The sequence below is a fragment of the Nanorana parkeri genome, unplaced genomic scaffold (assembly GCF_000935625.1).
Source record: "Nanorana parkeri isolate BGI_ZX_2015 unplaced genomic scaffold, ASM93562v1 scaffold152, whole genome shotgun sequence".
Classification (NCBI taxonomy): Eukaryota; Metazoa; Chordata; class Amphibia; order Anura; family Dicroglossidae; genus Nanorana; species Nanorana parkeri.
In genome coordinates this window covers 214,944-235,596 of record NW_017306420.1, presented here as the reverse complement: position 1 = coordinate 235,596, position 20,653 = coordinate 214,944, and the positions used below count along the sequence as shown (strand labels likewise).

The window sequence follows — 20,653 nt, the reverse complement described above, 5'->3', positions numbered from 1 at the left end:
AGATCAAGCTATATAACTTGATCTGTATGCTATGTCTGATTTGCACCTGTCTAGATCAAATAGGTATGGACCAGATTTATTTTTGCAGGAGGATGAACATTATTTATTCCACTTTAAATAAATCCCTGCAAATTGGTGATTCTGATTTTGTAATTTACCTGAGCCCTGTACTGTATGCTCACTCTTGATGTGGGAGTTAAGAAGGCACTTTAGACTCTAGGTGGCTAAAACATTTTTAATTTAAGAGCCAACATGCCAATCTCATTATGAATCACTGTTAAGAGTGGGAGGAGCACATCAAAGTCCTGTATTGCCAGTCATAATAGGTATTACATGAATGCACACTTCCCACACAGCTCTCTTTGTACAAGGCAGAGGCCTGTTTTCAGACACTGTGCAGGTGCAAATCTAACAGACACATTAAAAGCGCTCCCTTCAATCATTTCATTTGTTAGTGACAGATTTTCTATGCATTTTGCTAAGATGCCTTACGTAAACCACTAAAGCCAAGTACTTCAGATGTCTTGTTGACATTTAATGGGATCTTTCAGTTTGAATCTTTTTTAAATGTACACATTTTGCACAGTCCTAAGGCTTTTCTGGGCTTTATTATAATATGTCCTGTATACTCCTCTACCTGTCAGAAGGGATACAAAGATGCTTCATGGCAACCTCTGCTGAATGACATTTTAGAAACATCTGTATCCAGGAGGGGAAATTGAAATACTAGATTTCAAAGGTGCAAGCACATAAGTCTAGATGAGCAGACACAATTCAAACTGCTGTGTTATCATCTGTTACAAGGGAAATGATGCTAGAGATTCACAGGTTACTAGAAGAATAGGATACAGACAAGCTCTTACAAAGCGAGGTTAACTTCCAGGTGGGGGCTAAATAGCACAGATGCCCACCAATCAAAATTCAGCTTTTATTTATTGATAGAATTAAACTAGGGATGCACCGATACCAGTTTTTTTGGTATCAAGTACGAGTGCCGATAATTTTTTTCTGTACTCGCCAATTACCGAATAGCAATACCGGAAGTCCCATTAGGGAGCCGTGCGGCATGTAATGACTCACCGCCCAGCTTACATGATTAGCTGGGAAGCTGGTTCCATGCTCCCTTGTCACCAGGTTACGAGGAAGCAAGGAGCCAGCTTTCTAGTCAATCAGGAAGCTGAGGGCGGGTAATGACTCGCTGCCTGAGTTCCTGATTGGCCAGCTTCCCAAACAATCACGAAGCTGGGCAGTGAGTCATTACACGGCGCCCGTCTTCCTATTTGGCCGGGAAGCCATCTCCATGCTCCCTCGTCATTGGGTGTCATGTGAAGTCAGGTAATTACTAGAAGTTTGTTTTTTTGTTTGTTTTTTGGGGTTTTTTTTGCATTTAGGTGTGGGATTCACAAGAAAGGTAGGCAATGTTTAGTGTGTGTGGCAAGGGGGAGGGGGAGGGTAGCCCAGAAAACAACTATAAATTGGTCCCACTACTCTTTTATGCCTATTGGAGATAATTATAAACTAGTCAAAGCTCTTAAAAGAGACGCGATTAAATGTCCTTATGAATGATTGTTCCACTGAGATAACAGAACTTGGTGAAACTATAACCAGGGCCCAATTAAGAGCATCATGCCTTGTGCTGCGCATTTTGGTGGGCCTTTTTTGGGAAATACATAAAAAGAAAACATTTTAATTGCCATTAAAGTGCATTAACAAAACATTGGATATCTTAAACACACAGAATAAACAGACTTTTTCACTGAACCCCAAATCACCTAAATGGAGCAAACTGGTAGATTAAAATTAAACTACACATTCACTTTTCGTGCTTTTTGCTTGCAAATTTATCAGTTGTAGAATCGACCAATTACACTGCACATTTTATATATAATATATAGAAAACATTATGTGACACAGAACGTTCTGCTGAGTCCTGCGACATTTGTAACGGTTGCTGATGGGTTGAAGGTGTCAAAAATCCTGTGTAATAAAATTAGTTAGGAGGCCTTACACTGGCCGGCAGATATTAACACTGCCCAGCAATATATTGGGGGTTTTCATACTGACCAACAACATAACGGAGGTATTCACACTGACCACTAATGTAAAAGAGGTATTCACACTGACTGGCAATAAAACTGATTTTTTCTTACTGACCACTAATGTAACAGAGGTATATACACTGACCACCAATGTAAGGAAGTATTTACACTGACCAGCAATGTAATAGAGGTATTCTTTAAAAGAGGTATTGGTCATTTACATATGAATGGGTTGTGGCTTATGCATATGTAATGAAAAAATCAATTCATATCTAAATCTACCGCCCGGGCCTATTTTCAGTGGTGGGCCTGGGGATGGTGCTCCAAATGCCTCTATGGTAATCCTGACTATAACCATTCCAGCTAAAATGAGGCACTCTAGTACTAATTATTTAAATAAGCAAGCGAACACTATATAACATATTTCAATAACTGGCCTCCATGTTTACCCCCTAATTCAAAACGTAACTATAGAATTTCACCAAATGCTGAAAGGGGATTTACCTCTTACAAAAGGTGTTTTAAGCATTCAGATCAGCTATGAAATCTCAGACACTTTTTAGTGGATAAAAGGCCTACATATCAAATATACAGTATTATAATACAGTGACCCAATGAACTCAACAATTTAAAGAGACTTGAAGACAGCATTTATTTCCGATGCTGCCCTTGCCTGGATAGTAACTACTTATACACTTCACATTCTACAGAAAGTTAGGTAGCATTGGACAACAAGAAGCCCCCACCACCACTAGAAATGGAAGGGGAGGGGGTAGTTTAGAATAGGTTAGGAATATGGAGCAAAGAGTTTAATCTTAATTTAAACCTGTCCTGTAAAGCAAAACTCTAGTAGAAAACAAAATGAATAGCCCATTAAAAAATAAAGTAAATAGCAACTTCTGGTCTACTACAAGATGTCCTTAACTTTCCAGCTTAAATGACAGCCAGCATCATTCAACCTGCTTTCTCTGAGCTCAGGCTGTTATTTATCAGTCCCTGGACAGTGAAGGAGAAACAGCCTTCTATCATGCTATCAGCATGCTTCCTGTCAGTGCATAAACTAACTGGTTCCCATTCTAATCTCTGCTGTACCGGGGACTGCAAGAGGCTCATACAATGACAAATTCAGGTGCTTGCACTGCTTCCGTTCAAAAAATACATTTACTAATCAGAAAGGTTTGGGCTTTTTCTGATAAGACAGAGTGCAATACTGTATTAGCTACTTTGATTTTTCTGCTTGCTCTCTATATAGGCCATACTCACTTGACTATCTCCTCCTAAGTTAAATGGGCTTTGCCTTTTAGGCAACAATGTGTTGTATTGTTCTTTTTCTTTCACTATTGACTTACTATGTTTCTTTTCTTACTACTGAAATGACAAATTGATGTTATCTTATTGTATTTCTATTGTCCTTGTTATAAATAAATATATTTTTTTTTTAAATACATTTACTAATGTATTCAGGATTGCATAGTTGCATTAATTTGTGTCTTTTATAGAGATGGGATTTAAGAGAAAATCCAGGAAACACGTGAAGGCAATCAAAAAGGCCATTATATATTTTGGTTCTCTTTAATGTACTGCAGCAAGGTTTTCAAAGATCACCTAACAGGGTAAATAGAGGGACATTAGGGCTGTATGGTGAGTCATGATGGGCGGAATCTTTAAATTTCAGGCTTTCTGTATGAGAGCGACAACAAAGTGTCCAAGACGGGTGTTTCACCATCTCACAAATCCTCATTGAAGAATCACCAGATCACCAACAAACACTGGCTACAATGGTATACTACAACAATGCCAAGATAAAAAAATATGAAGGATTAAACAGGAAGCTATGTTTCCTATATGCAGCTCAATGTTTCAGTTTCAATTTTGGCTGAAGTGCACCTTTAATTGTAGTTCAAAATTACTATTCTTTCCGAAATGGTACTAGCCTAAACATAATTAAACACATGTCATTGGTGCACCTCACTTTGGCATTTCCTGTTACACATTGCACAAGACATTTTTTCCTGACATCTTCAATATCATCTCATATGTTTCTGCAGAAAAGGTCAAGGGATACAGGAACAACCTCCTTCAGCTCTCACACCTGTGCACCCCCTATGGAGCAGAGCAATTTTTTACATTTCTGCTATGGGCCTGTTACTTCAGCAATAACCCTGTCATTACTTAAGATAAAAAAGTAATACATTTATCTTTTATTAACAAACAAGGCTTTCTTTTGGTGATATTGTCCTGAAAAAAATTTTTTTTCATGCAATTGATAGACAAAAAAGTGTAAGAAAACAAAAAAGCACTTTTTTCTATTGATCAGTATTAGTTTTACCATTTAATAAAATGTGTGTTACTGTAGATAATAAGTATACATTTTATTCCATAATTTGCCCTGATTAAAATGACACTACAATTATGGTTCTGGTACAAATCATGGCAAAGTTAAAAATGAAATAAAGGGTCTTCTTTTTTCAATTTTGCTCTTTTTTCTAATGCAACGCAAAAAATTAAGGAGCAAACAAAAGTTTAAATATTAATTGTTAGAAAAAGATTTAAAAAATAAATTATCAGGAAAATAATAGTTAGGGGGAGAAGGGGAAAAGGAACTAACTAGGACTGATAAAGATAAACTAAGGGGGCTATTCACAAAGGAGCCGAAGGATCCAGCCGTAGCTTTGGCTGATCCTTCGGCTCTCTTCAGCCGCCGGAGCCCTTTGGTTCAGTCAAACCGAAGGGCTGCTGTATGGGCTATTCACAATAGCCCGTAGAGCAGCCGAAGGCGGCTGAGCAGCTCAGCCGAGCCGAAGGCATTTGCTTCGGCTCGACTGAGCCAAAGTGTCAGCCGAAGTAGGGGGGAACGGCCTGCCAAAGGCCGGCCTTTCGCCCCACAAATGACAGCGGGGCGGAGCCAGCCGTAATCTCACGGCTGGCTCCGCCCAGTTGCAATGACGGATCAGCGTCCCCAAATGACCTGGGGAAACTAATCTGTCATTAAACAAAACAACTGGGCTGACATCACGGCCGGCTATGCTCAGTTGTTATTCACTGGCCAGGACCTGCTAGAAGACTCTAGCAGGTGCCGTCCAATAGGAAACAGTTGGGCGGAGCTAGCTTTCACTGCTAGCTCCGCGCAATTGTTTTTGTTTTTTTCAACTTTTTTTTTAGACTCTTTTCATTTATTTGCTATTCTGCTCATTATGTGAACAGGGGTGAACGGCAGCGAGTGAGCTGCCAGAGCTTTGGCTCAGCTGATCCAGATGTTGGATCAGCTGAGTCGAAGTCTTTCTACACTTCGGCTCTGCATGTGCGGCTGACCGAAGTGCAGCCGAAGGCAGGCGATGTCTGGTTGATTGCAGCCGAAGTACGGCTGAAATCAGCCGTACTGATCCGGAGTGAATAGCTGAACGTTGTTCGGCTCACTTCACTTTGGCAGGGTTATTCACTCGGCTGCCTTCGGCAGCTTTGTGAATAACCCCCTAAGTGTTAGTAAGGGGTTATACAAAATTTTGATAATTAAAAAAACCTTTCCTGTTATTTTTTATTTGTCAAGTTGCTTTAACTGACATCATATGCAGATTGATCACTCAGCTGTAGATTCTCAAATCATCTCTGAATTTGTGCTGACACTGCCCTTTCTTCTGGAGGGTGGCTCTGAGCTTGCTCCCGTGATGGACTACAATCTCAATACAAATCAGTAAACTAAATGTGGGAGCAAGCTTAGAGTGGTGGCTACTTAACAATACACACAGGGACCATAGGGAACAAAAAGTAGCCACCCTCCAGAAAGAAGGACAGTGTCAGCACAAATTAAGAGATGATCTGAGGATCTACAGAAAAACAATACACAAATCAACTATGGTTTTTTTTAATATGTAAGGTACTTGAATGCATTTTTAAGATTTAATTCCTGAGTTTATTGTCACTTTAAGTTCACTGCCCCTGTTGGCAGAATTTTGCCCAAATTTCCAGATTTGCAATACAATTGAAGCTGATACTCATATATTTGCTGGTCCCTAGTGGCTGTTGTGGTTAATTCCCATAAAGTCATCTTATATCAACAGGTACTTTGAAGCACCTTTACCCACAAAGTCATCATTTTAACTACAGCTGTTGTACAACTTGGGAATTGTATTTTACTAAACCATGTTCAGTAGAAGCCAATTATACATAATAAACTGCTTACATGCACCTGAAAGTGTCCTATATCCTGGTTTCAGTGCAGACTTACTTGCAGAAGAAGGTTCATTATGAACAGGGGGAGTAGAAGGGAGGAAAGACGGGTAGCCCACAAAGAAAGAACGTAGGGAACGTTCGGACAGAAGAGGTGAGCGCTGAGATGGGATATTCTCACAGCTGCCCACGCTGTTGTGAATCTTGAGGTTCAGAGGCTTGTTCTTTTTCTTTGTCCTGGGAGAGAGATCAGGGGATAAAATAAAAGAGAAGGAAAGGAAATAAGAAAATGTTAGTTGAATTATTAGGAAAGCTAGAGTGAAAGTGTTAGTAAGAAGCAAAGGTCAGCATTATTAAAAAGAAACTAAATAAAACATTTAAAATAATTGTGCTAATATAAGATAACTAAGAATGCATTTTTGTGTCAGGACCGAAAAACAAGCATATATTTCAATGTTTTCAACCTGAGTAGTACTTTATGTGACATACAACCTTTTTTATTGTATACAGTAACGATACTATAAAAGTTCATTGGTCACAAAGCAACGTAAAAAATGCCATGAAGTTATGCAATTATATGTACCAAAGATTATTGAGCTTTTACATTGCATTTTCTCAAACAATACATTAAACAGACTTTACTTTATAAATTAAAAAGCCAGGATCTTGACATTTAAATTATGCTCAAACACTTCAATAAAATAGTCCAAAATTTTACAGAAATAATCCAAAAAATAAAAAACAGAAAGAAGGATAATAATTACACTATAGTAGTGGAAACTATAAAAGGCAAAAAATAGTAGTAGCACAACCTATTCTCAGTGAATATGTCCCATTTGCATGAGAACTCAAGAGTTAAACAAAGGTTTGCCTTTCTTATTAGACAAGAGTGTAGACAGAGTGCACCTTCAATCCAACTATAAAGTCTAACTCACAATATAATCAGGCATTCAAGTTGCAGTAATCTTAATCAGTCATTGGTGGCTGTGGGTGGCAGCAAGCACAGTGCTAACAACTATTAGCTGTAATGCTGATGACTCCAAGCATTGCTTGCTCATGATGTCACAGTTGTGGCTCAAGCAAAATAACTGAATAGGTAAAATAGGAGAACATTCAAAAACATCTAGTCCCCTATGAAAAGAAATCCCTCAAAAAGAAGATGGCCTGGTGAATAGATCACAATTAGTTAAGTAATATAACAAATTTATTTTTCCCCTTGCCTTTCTAAAATAGGAGAACACTTTACAAAAATGCAAAGGTTTGTGTCGAAGGGCTTTGAGCTTCTGTTGCCGGCACCAGTTTGGCATCAGTTTGAGGCACATCTGAGATTATTCACAATGTATTGACACGTTAATTTGACCTGCAATTAGCCTGCTTCAAGTAGATTTTGCATTTTCATAGACGTGTATGAGAATGCAAAACCTGTCTGACAACAAAAGCCTGTGCACACAGGCTTTACTGTTAGAATCTCCCGACCACTGTCTAAATAATAAAAGTTATTATTAGGCAGCTAATTAGGCACTACAAATTTATTTGTGCCATAAAAAGAAGCTGAAGTGTTAAATGCCGTGAAAATTAACAGTCAAAGTTTCTTGCATTATTGGGTATTGCATTTACACAGGTTTTCATGCATTTGATCTTGGTTAAATATTTTTTAACTTTCTACACTTCATAACACAAATCTGCTTCAAAAACATAAAACTTGAAAAGGTTGTTTTGTAAATAGAAAATGGTGAAATGCAGAATAAATTCAAAACAAAAAAGCATTGAGTACAGCCAAAGAGAAAACAACTATACTACCAATTAAACAATGCATGCTTATCAGTATACAAATCTGTGCAGAATGATGCATGGGCATTTTGATAACTTCACTCAGCACTTTCAACCCTTTCTGACATGACTAGAGCAACTGAAAAGAACAGGAATAAAAAGGGACTTTCTACATTGCAGAACCCAGAACTTGGCTTGAGATCTATGGTATAGATGGCTTCAAAGGCCATAAATTTGCAGCTGCCCAACCATGATATATGTCAACAGGGATGAGCAAATGGTGGCGTGTATCAGTCTGAGAATTCTGCCTCTAAATCCGATTCACAAACTGACTGGATTAAACACCAATTTAGTAAATCCTAGGTGACACAAATGTGCAAATAAATGTCTACTGCTATTAAACTTGCTGACAGATTTGTGAGCAGAGTATTTGAAATCTGGATTCCATAAATACATTCTGCAGGTCTGTTATACTTCTTGTGCTTTCCATACATTTGATTGAACATTCAATGTAACACCCAGTAAGCAATGGGGTTGATTTAGTAAGGCTGATGTCCTAATGGCGATCTTAACACTGATGACAAATCAACAGCATCAGGATTGCTAAGAGACTGCCTGCCAGTGTGTATGGAATTGGTCCATTGCTAGCGGGCCAGTGAGATATTACTTCCCCACTGCCCTGTCCATAGCGAACAAGCTTTGGCAATGTTTCAGGTCAACCATGGAGCAATTCCACAGAGGTAAGTGAAAGCCTCCCTGGTGTGACTCTGACACTGGTGATGTATCACTAGCGGCAGAGTCAACCATGTCACATCAACCTTAAGCAGTTAAGCATGTTTACCTCATTCACTACCCTTAATGAATGAGGTGAAGATGCTCTGACTTCAATACGCCAATCACGTGCAAGCACAAATCCTGTTTTGTATTTAATTTACCTTGTACATGATTGGGTATTCTTTGCAAAGCAGATTTTACACTTAGCTTTACCTCATTCACTAAGCTAAGTGAACATTCACTTTGCAAAGTGCACATGATTTAAACTTTTAGTAAATCAACCCCAATTAATCCAATTATTTCTAGTTTTCTATTATATTACCAGATTATTTAATAAAAAGAAAAGGGTACAAAATACAAACCAACCAGTCGTTATATCGTGTACTGGTCTGATTTCTGCAAAGTGAATTGTGATTGGTTGCTATTGCTTACTGGACTTTGCTTTTTGAGGGCTGGTGCAGACTTGGGCGATCCCAGGCCGCGTGTCCCGGGACCGCGCAATTGTGTGCAGCTGCACACAGCGGTTGCCGCGCGGCCCCATTGATTTCAAAGGGGTTACATACGTGCGACAATCGCTAAAAAAAAGTACATGTTTAGATTGGACTACAATCTCACTTTTAGTTTACTAACTTGTATTGAGGTTTTAGCCCATCACGGGAGTGAGCTTGGAGCGTTGACACACAGGGACTATGGGGAACAAAAGTAGCCACCCTCCAGAAGGAGTGTCAGCACCAATTTAGAGATGATTTGAGGATCTACAGCTGAGTGATACACAAATAAGATACATTTTTGTTAATAGTTAAGGTACCTGAATGCATTTTTAAGATTTAACTCCTGAGTTTAGGGTCACTTTAAATATGGTGTCAATTTTCCATAACATTTTAATGGTCTCTGCTTTGTATGTTTATACATTTTCATCATAGCCATATGTACAACTCATTATGTTGCTATAACATTAGAGACAATCCTACAACAACTTACATTTTCTGTTTAGTCTATTTATCTCAGTGACATCTTAATTTACATAATCACATAAACGACAAACTTGCTACAGAAAAGGGGCACAACAGGGATTCATGGAAAATAATGATTTTTTATGATTTGTACTGAAGATACGATTAGCACGATATAGCGCTGCTATATTCATTTTTACAACATTTCCATTTTGGTCCAGTTACCCTGTATGTTTTATATCTCAGGAGACCACGGTACTTATTTAAATCAATCTCATTGCTACAATAATCAGAGCTGGGCATATTCAATGATTTGTGCTACATAGAAAAGTGTAAATTGCTATTGTTCACTGAGAGAATTTCACAGGGAGATGGTGGAAATCTAGGGATTAAGTAAGAAGACTAAAATATAAAGCTGACATGTTCTCAAAATGTATTTGAAATATTTAACCAAATATAAATCATATAAGATATCATGAACCTATGAACCTGTTTTTTTAGAATCCTGCTGAAACTATGGGGTCTATTCACAAAGCTGCCGAAGGATCTGGCCGTAGCTTCGGCCGATCCTTCGGCTGGCTTCGGCCCCAGGACCCCTTCGGTTCAGGAGAACCGAGGGGGTGCTGTACGGGCTATTCACAATAGCCCGTACAGCTCCCGATCACGGCCGAGCAGCTCAGTCGAGCGCTGAGCCGTGCTGAAAGCCGAAGCTGGCTTAGACCCCTATGCCTAATAAGTAAACATGAATGTTAGACAGATAACTAAATGCACAGATGCGAGTTGTTTTACCTACCAAAGAATTTGTATTTCTGTCCATACATTACTGAGTTTACACAGCCCTGTCACAGCTTTGCAGGACATGAGACCTGATTTTTCTTTTCTGCAGTTAAGGAACATATTGAGGTCTTGTCCCTTTCCCAGCCAATGACTGGACAGTGAAAGGAGAAGCACCATACTGATTACTTCCTCCCTCTATGACCCTGCTCTCTTCTCCTATCCGCACATCCCTTGTTAGCACATGAGCACTGCAGCAAAACGAATTGGTCTTTGTGTTGCTGTATATTCTTCTCCTAGTCTGAGCTCTGCTGTTCAGAGGATTACAAGAGGCTAATGCCAAACCGAATTCAGGTAGGTACGGTGCTTGACATAAATAATAAATGTAATGTATTAATGAATACAGAGATGCGTAGTTCTGCATACTTTTTCAGTTCAGCAACTGTCTGGTAAAACAGTGTCACCAGGAAAGGACGTAATGGTGACCCTCTCTAACAGAGCAGTAAAACCTGACAGGGCATCTAATCCTTCCCCACTACATCTAAAGCTAGAAAAATGGATTATAGATACATTTGAAGTACTAGACTGCACGGCTATCTATTTCTAGGTTTAGTGGTTTAGTGGTTATTACTTCTGCTTTGGGGCACTGGAGTCCCTGGTTTGTAAAAAAGTCAGGACACTATCTGCAAGGAGTTTGCATGTTCTCCGCGTGTTCGTGTGGGTTTCCTCCAGGTACTCCGATTTCCTCCCACACTCCAAAAGACATGCTGGAAGGTTAATTGTCTCCTGTCTAAATCAGCCCCGTATGCATGTGAAATAGTGATCTTAGAGTGTAAGCTCCTCAAGAGCAGGGACTGATGTGAATGTGCAGTATGTAAAGTGCTGTTTACATTGCTATTTAAATACCTGAAATAAATAAACAAAATGATGGGTCATAGCTGTAAATAAGACTCTTGACTAAGGATCTTGATCTTTTACGGCAACTAAGCTCCACCATACAGAAGCTACACCACAAAGAGGGCATACAATGAATACTATGCATACTATGAATCAGGTAGTATTGTATACATTCGTTAAACAATTTAGATGCTCCTACTACTATAAGATATGGAATGACGGAACTGGTGTTTTTACCTACATGGGTACCTTTTACGTTATTTAGCTATTTTCTCCCATGTGAATGAACTACTCTCACAATCACATTACTGTAAGGATTGTAAATAAAAGTTTACTAACTTAAAAAGGAATCTCTAGTAAAAATAACCACTTTCAGAAGATTCAGACACCTCATCCTGCAACCTTCTTGAAAAGAACAGAGGGGCTCGCGTGCCATTGGTGTTAACAATTCTTGTGAAACTAATGTTAATTTCCAACAGCGACTATGCTCAGTAGATACATCTCCTAATGGTATAATTTTGTAAGTTTTTTCATTATGTTAAAATGGCCTTTTATTCTGTCAGCCACATTCTCTCTAATATATTAGTATAATTCTACCTCAATTCATCTGTTTAAAAAGGCAAAGAGCAAATGAAAAAATGTAATATCTCACAGTGACTAATAGAATTAGGTTTCCATCAATCTGAATTCAGTATATTGAAATATGATTGGCTGCGCTGGGTTAGTGTACTATGCACATCATCTTCTTTTCACAGCTGTATGAATCAAAATCTTACATTAAAACATAACATTCAATGTTTACAGTAAAAGTTCTTAATAATCAATTTTTTTGGGGGGGAAAGTGAATCAATCAGTTTGCTTTAGTGTGTTTCATACTATGAATTTTCCAATCCATCAAACTATCAGGCAACTGACAAGTCATACAGCAATATCCATCACATTTGGAAATTCCAGCAGGGGAAAACGAGCATTAACAGTCACATCTCCAGCCAGGATGAGTACTAATTGGACAACAGACTTTCTATCCTATAAAAGATTATGAGCCAGACTAGTGTACCATCCTCTGCTTTTGTTTTCATCTGAATAAATGTTTTTTTGAGTTAATCTGTTTTTGAAATAAGGCCTCATAGACACCAATGCCAAAAGGAATTTCAATTCAGTGTACTAAAATGGTGTCATTTACATATATTGCTCCCCTTCTGGGCCACAGTGCCTGGAGGGAAAGGTATACATGGTTGTAAATATTTTAAATTTTACATAAATTGTGGATGACCATATGCAAATACATATTTTAATAGTAAACTTGCTTGTCTATTTTGTTTATAGGATAGGCTGACCCTTACATATTGTGTAGAGAGAATAAAAAAACCTAAATATCAAAATGTCAACTGACCCTGAATCAATATCTCATTTACCTTGATGATGCAAGGTATTCTTTGCCTAACCCCCCTACAGCTATTAGCATAGTTCAGGTTCTGACCATGACCGTGCTTGTAGATACTTTGAACCTCTATGATCTGAGATCCTCACCAAACCTCGGTAACATGTTTACTCCAAGTTTTCAAACATTTCTGCTAGAATTGCATAACTCTTAATTATGAATATTTTGATGAAACTCATGAGTTGCAGATTGCAAAAACTTTTTAATAGTCATCATATGTCCCTGACCAGATGCTCATTACACCTAATTGCCAGAACCAACATTGCCCACTGTATGATTGTTTGCTTAACCCTCTGTGACAGAATGATGGCTTTCGGGACCTTTAAAATCCTCCTACCTCTTGCTGCATTTAGACAGTAACCTCATAATTAATTTCCGGATAATTAAAACTTCCTTTTAAGTGGATTTTCCCCCTGAGAGCTGTCTTTTTATGTGCAATCTATATTTAATTTTATCAGTTAACATAAACACAGCAAGTGTAAAGTGGATAATCATTAAGCTAAAGCTTCTTTTTAAATATGGTGTTTGAATCACAGCTGCACATCCACTGCAGCAAATGGAAGAGCTCATTAGACTTTAACTTGTGCAGAGAGGAATTCTCATAGGCCTAAAGATCCATTATATATAAGGTAGCCTTAATGATAACTCCTGCTTTATACTATACTTAAAATATATCTCTGAATTCCTTTGGCATAGGAAGCAGACTCATCAGCCAAATAATGCTAGAGATCGTTTGGTAAATTAAAGGAACAATCATATATTTTAACAGTATATATTTCAATGACTTGTATCTCCAACTCTCTATCACAGAGGAGAATATGATGCGTATCAATGTATAGCTACTGGCCCTTGTAAAAAGATTATAATATGGAGTAGTCCCGGAATCAACGAAGAGCCCATAGGCGTAACTCTAAGTGGGATCAGATCCAGTTATGGCATCAACAAGGAGGAAAATAAAGCTGGAAGGAGGGACTTGCATTATTTTATAATAAATTAGTAGAGATGCTCTGATCACTGAGTATTGTTTCAGTGGATAATCAGAAAAGTATAGGATATAGAATGGGATCTTATAATTATAGACTTTTTAAACTTTTAACTCTATGCTTTTCTCAGACTGACTTATGCAAAAGAGGTTTTAATAGAATTTGCTGAAAAATATATATGTCAATTGTATAGTTTAAGGGCCAAGCACACCTGACGTGATGTTCAGTCATTCCATACAAGAAAAATATCAACTATCATTTTGTTGCCTTTGGCTCTTTGCTTAACAAGGCAACCAAAACGCTACAACAGGCTGATCAGCATTATTAAAAATACGTTTTTTTTCAGCAATGTTACATTTAATTCTATTATCTCTATTTTTGCAGAGGTTGGTGGGAACTGTTCTACAAAATGCTTTTAATCTTCTCAATAGCTTTTTTACATAATGCATACAATTTAACTTTTTAAGGATAGTGGATCTTTAAAGGTATGTAGGTATCTTTGCAGATCCTTCTATTTTAACTGTAAGGTTAAAGCAACTGATATATAACAAGCCAAGCAGTCAATTGTTGTCTCTCCTTCACTTTGCGAATACACAATTACGTGCAAGGGAAATAAAGAAAACTGTATATTTGCTTGCACGTGACAGGATGGTGAGAGTCAGTAGAGCTTCACCTCATTCAATAAGCAAAGGGAAAATGACCTTGCAAAGAGAAAATTCCTTTGTAAAGTGAACAGGGTATTTGCCTTTACTAAATCAACCCTATTGATGGTTGAGACTAAAAATTCAGTCATATACTGATGGCATTTATCGGTTCCCATAGTACAATGGCTTCTACTAAGTTAAAACGTACAGCTGGCCATAAAAACATAGACAGGATGTTTTTGTCACGTTGAGTGGCCAGATATGCTGGTGTAAAGACATCTTACATTGTGTATATATAACTACTTATCCTGATAGACTGGTATATACAACATGTATTGTATATAGCTTGTAGGAGTTAACTGGCATCATATCCTCTAAAGAATATCCACCTTACTTCTGTAGAAAGGCACAATTGAATTACATGTACTGTATGTGAGATGTGATACCTGCCAAACAATGTGTAATTCTGTTTAGATTTTGTGATTCACATATGTCTGCATCACTGCAAAGCCATATCACTGACCTTTCTCTTCTGCAATGCAATTGAAGCTGAAGTCCAAGAAAAAATTAGATTATCAATAAAAAAAATGTACCCTCAGGAAAACCACTGGAACTTGGAGAAAACACACCAGCTCAATGTTCACAGTTCTTTATGTTACTTATTTGTATAAAATTGGCAATTTTTCTGCAGTGCTTAAGCTAAATTAATGAACCGTTCACATCAGTCCCTGCCCTACATGGGATCTTATCTTCTAATAGCCATAGCACAGTCATACACATTCTATAGGGACAGTTTTAAGTGGAATACAATTAATCAACTATTATGGCTTAGAATGAGAAACTCATGCAGTAGATACAAACTTGACGCTGAAATTGAAAGTGTCAACAACTAAACCACAAGGAAGCAACCTACAGTAGCCAATCCGGGTCCATGATTCATTTATGCAACTGAAAATTGAAATCATGTTATCATGTTCCCAGGTCTGCTGTTTGCCTCCTGTTAGCACAACAACCTTTGTACATTAGCCAACGGTATCATTCTCTAAATGCCGGACTTTAAAGTGTTCTGCATCCCTGTACAAAATCACCAATGTAGAATTTCATTAAAGAAAAGCTTAATAGGAGAGGCTTCTGTTTTCTCCCAGCTTTATCCATACTGACAATACACAGAATTGCTGAACATTCTGACAAGCAGCTGTCGCTTTGAGTGGCATCTCATTTTCCCTCCTGTAGTGGCGATCTCTGAAACGAGATGGCTTTACAATGCTCCTGTAACATTTAGACTCTAAGAAGTCTACTTGAATCTAACAGGAGGCTGTCCTTCACGTTGGTCATGACACTGGTTTTCAGGCGCGGATTAAGCTGTCTATCAGTAAGCTGTAACATACCATATTTAAATATAGAAAACAGTCTATTTCTATTTACATTGTTGTTGTGTTTTAGCTTTCTTGCCATAGTGGATGCTGGGTTCATTTAAAAAAGAGATTCACAAATACTTGGACATCTTCCCGAATTTCTGAGCTCATCCTTCAGCTAGGTTCCTGCACCTCAGATAGACTCTGCAGGCTGCCAACAGCTCCCAAACTGGCTTCCTGTACTACGACTATTACATCAACTAATCTTATTTCTCCCCACCCATAAATCAAGTTACAGACCAAAATATTTACACAAAAGAACAATTTCCTTCTGAAGCAGGTTTGATGACAGTGCTCATTATTTACAGGAAGCCTGATTGTACGCAGATATTTTATGTCACTTTTATTTAAAAAGAAACAGTAACAAGAAAAGACAACTATATCAGATATATTACTGCTTCTTTTATTTACTGAAGACTTGCAGCAATATAGCTTCCACTTGTTATGGGGAGTAGGATTTATTAATATTAGTAGTGAGTGCATTATACATTTCACTCCTGAATATAGCTGTCTAATTTTTATATCTCATTAATAGAAATCTGCAGTACACCTGCCATGAGGCGATCTGGGAGGGCTGTCTTATACAACAGGTTTAGAGTGAAAAGGGACATTGGAGGATAAAACTGTTAAAAGTATACTTTTTAAAGCACACCTGTCACATATGCTTCAAAAGCAAAGTTAGTCCACAGTTGTACAGGAGGCACACTCTAGCTTAATTTTACAACTCCTGGTGAACTCCCACCAAAAAATAATTATTTAAGGTTAGATACACCTCCATCTCCCTCGGAAGAAATGTGCAAATAAACACCATCTGATATATTTGGGGGCATTGGAGTGGTAGATCAGGACAGGATATTTAAAGGTAAGCAATGGTACTGGAGCATGCCTTCTTTGAAAATATGAGCTTAGTTTTCTTTTGATACTTATATGACAGGTATGCGTTAACATCGGTAAATCAATGGCACATTACAATGATGTAGTACTAGAACACTATTAATCCAAAAATCAAACCTCCCATGGTTCCACAATGACCCCAGTATAGTTTTAAAGTATGAAACCATGACCTATTAGTGCAAAGTGTAAAAACAAGAACTACCAACTAAGACCTCAAATTACTAAGTAACCCTGTAGAACTTTTTTGGAAGATCTCCTTTCGATTGCAGAAAATAATATCACATCATGTACCCTGGTTGGCTGAGCACGTATGGTGCAGAGTACGTGTTCAAAGAAAGAAAATCAGTGGACATGTGCATGAATCAGAATCTTTAGGCTTAAATGATTGTAACTGTACAGGCTTACTTGGACAAGGAGAGGGCCGAGGCGCTGAACGCTTTTTTCTCCTCAGTATACACTCAGGAGGGAATTATAAATTATGTATATCTGCTCCATTATTTTAGGGGTTATTCACTTGAGCCAAAGGATTAAGCCAAAGCATCGGCTAATCCTTTGGCTCAATTCAGGACCCGGAGCCCTCCTGTTCAGCCGAAGGGAGCTGAATGGCTTAGCCGAGCTGAAGGCATATGCTTCGGCTCGGCTGAGCCGAAGTCACAGCCGAAGTGGGGAGAATGGTCTGCCGAAGTAGACTGTTCTCCCTGCAAATGTACGCAACTGGGCGGAGCCAGCCATGATGTCACTACTGGCTCTGCCCAGATGTTGTCATTCAATGACAGCCCAGCGTCCTCAGGTCATTTGAGGACACTGGGCTGTCACTGAATGACAACAAATGAGCACAGCTGGCCATGGCGTCATGGCTGACACCGCCCATTTGTTTTGATTTAGCCAGGACCTGCGGGAAGTGCATGATGGGTGCTGGACAAATGTAAACAGCTGACAGTGACATCACTGCTAGCTCCGCCCAATTGCTTATATTTTGCCGGCATCTGTCAGAATGTCACTTTGCAGCGGGAGTTTGTCGAGTGCGGACGGGTCGGCGGGCGTCGTTTTTTTTTTTATTTTGACGGGTCATCGTCGATATGAACAATGCTGGCCATCGTGATTGACCCCTATGAGTAAAGGGGCCAACGACAGCGAGTGAACTGCCGGAGGTTCGGCTCAGCCGATCCAGATGTTGGATCAGCTGAGCCGAACGTGTTCTTCACTTCGGCTCAGCCAAAAATGCTGAGCATGTTTGGCTAAATGGAAGGGAGCCGAAGCCAGGCCGATGTACGTTTGATTTTAGCCGATGTACAGCTGAAATCAGCCATACAGGGCTAAAGTGAATAGCCAAACGGCGTTCGGCTCCCCTCACTTCAGCTTGGTTATTCACTTGGCTGCCGTCAGCAGCCTAGTGAATAACCCCCTTAGTCTTATCAGCAGGCAGATAAATGGACAGTGACTGTCAGGAAAGACATGCTGGAAGATTAATTGGCTCCTATCTATATTGGCCATCAAATGCATGTGATATAGGGACCTTGAATTGTAAGCGTAAAATTGTTGTCGCTATATAAATACATGTAATAAAGAAATACATAAAATGCAAGTGGGACCTGAGTCTCCATTTTTGATTTAGAGGGAAAAATCACACATACAATAGTTAAGCAACTCAGCTTCAAATATGGGCTTCTCAGGGAGAGCCTTTAACTTCTCTGTGATACACTAAATTGTATCTCTATAATGCCATATGAAACATGGAGTGCACACCTCAATTAATCATGTCAGTAGTTTTGTTATTTAACATTATACCTTTGTTAATTAAGATTAATGCTTCAAACCAATATTAAATGAGCAGATACATAGGATGTTTATAGTGCTGGATAATACTTTAAAAGTAATTGGAAACATTTTTTACAAAGTGGATCAAGTAGTCAAGAAAATAATACCTTTTCATTATTCATTGTTTACATGTACAAAGGATGGGCTTAATTCTGTATCATTAACCCAACTAGGTCATATCATTTAGAAAAGGATAATGTTTCTTATAATGTTTATGAAAAGACTCTAGAATGTTTTTTGGAAGAGTAGACATAGACTATAAAGAAGTTATTAAACTGTTTTAAGCTGAAGATGATGAAAAGATGTAAAAGGAAGGAGGTCAGTGTGCAGCCAGCTATTCTACATGATAATCACATTAATGACATTCAAAGTAGTCTCTGTACAGGACATTTTTAACAGTGGTGGGGGGAAATAGGTTTCCTCTAAAACTTGCACCCTGTTAATTGCACCGTTCCATTATTATTAATAATATTAATGTTTGGCATCACATTAACTACTCATCCCCTCAATTATTAACCTCTTTTCTCGCACATGATTTAGGAAAATAACAAATCCCCTTTTATTTGGGTCTGTTGGGCTAGGCGTGTTTCTGCACTGAAATATATTATTACTAGTCAACCTAACACCTTTTCATATTTGGCATACTCTAAGTTGCTTTGGAATTTAGTAATCCTGATACATTACATGCGAGTTAGATTAGTCAACTTTCAGATTAATAAACTTGGCAACAAACACACCAGAATATGATACTGTGCCTTCTGATCTGCCCTAATATAATACGGTATCCCTGGATTTCTTGTCTCTATGTGTAGGTGAATATGCACACAAACAAAATAATGTAAACTAAAAAAATGTACTCCATCATTGATTAGGACAAGCTAACTGATCTGAAAATGTCCACTGTATATGAACCATACTACAAGAAAGTTTTTTTGTATTATCATTATTACTAATATAATCATTTTAATGCATTAAATCACTGTATTAAAATCATACCCTTACTATGGACAGAATGATCCAACATATGCTACTATATCATTGTTATTTCAGGTTTTTGGGGCCGTTTTTTACAATCATTGCTGAAGCCATATCTTTTCCCTCCACAATACTAAACTAGGAAAAAAGGGTTTTCTCTGAGCTTATACTTTAACCACTTTAGGACTGAAGCAATTTTTCAAATTTTTCACACACATGGAAAATCAAAATTTTTGCTGAGAAAATTACTTTAAACCAGAGGCGTCGCCCCAGGCAGGGTATAAGTACTATCCTTGTCGCACTCCTTACCGATATGTGCCTTGTAGTGGGGGGTGCTCGCAGTGACCGTGGATGGCGGCGCGAATGTCAGCAATTGTAGAAATGTCACCAGCACACCAATCCTTTTAAGATAGCAAAAGCTTCCTTTATTGAAGTTTTTTGTCATATGACCAAACAATCGCTTTCGGGACCGCACAGGGTCCCTTCATCAGGCTTGTCAATGCTAAAGCCTAATGACATTTCTACAATTGCCCCAGGCACGGTGTCTCCATCACACACGCGGTGTGTCATCATTACACGCATACACCGTCAACACGCACGCGTGCAATGACGTCACGACAGTTAACTGCTGGCGGCGATCTCAGTGATGGATGCCGGCAGAGAGAGGAGGAGACACCGGGTCCCCTCCTCCCTTGTACAGCTGTTAAGCACCAGCTCCATAACCGAGTGCCTGACTTTTCAGAGGGGTTGACACCAAAATGACTGAGTCATTTTGGTAGGGATGCACCGATACCGATACAAGCATCGGTATCGGCCGCGATACCGAGTATTTGCATGAGTACTCGTACTCGTGCAAATACTCCAAAACATAAAACGAGTACCTGTGCCGCGTCCGCCATCTTCAGGGACCCGGTTCCGCCGCACACAGGACCTCCATCGCGTCTTCAATCAAGCAAGATGGCCGCGACCTCCTCTGTCATCTGCTCCAGTCTTTGACCTCTTCTCCCGCTGATTGGCCGATTGGATGATTGACAGGCTTGCTCACCAGTCAGGAGTGACTGGTGAGGAAGCCTGTCATCATCCAATCGGCCAATCAGCGGGAGAAGAGG

At 38.8% G+C, this 20,653-nt stretch overlaps 1 protein-coding gene across 1 annotated transcript in view; it reads right to left on the bottom strand.

Moving 5' to 3' along the window:
- KSR2 (kinase suppressor of ras 2) overlaps positions 1-20,653 on the bottom strand; it is a 340,057-nt gene that overhangs the window by 158,871 nt on the left and 160,533 nt on the right. Inside the window, exon 5 of the mRNA XM_018554273.1 lies at positions 6,265-6,443. Coding sequence (XP_018409775.1) covers positions 6,265-6,443 — 179 coding nt within the window. The remainder of the gene's footprint in view (positions 1-6,264; positions 6,444-20,653) is intronic.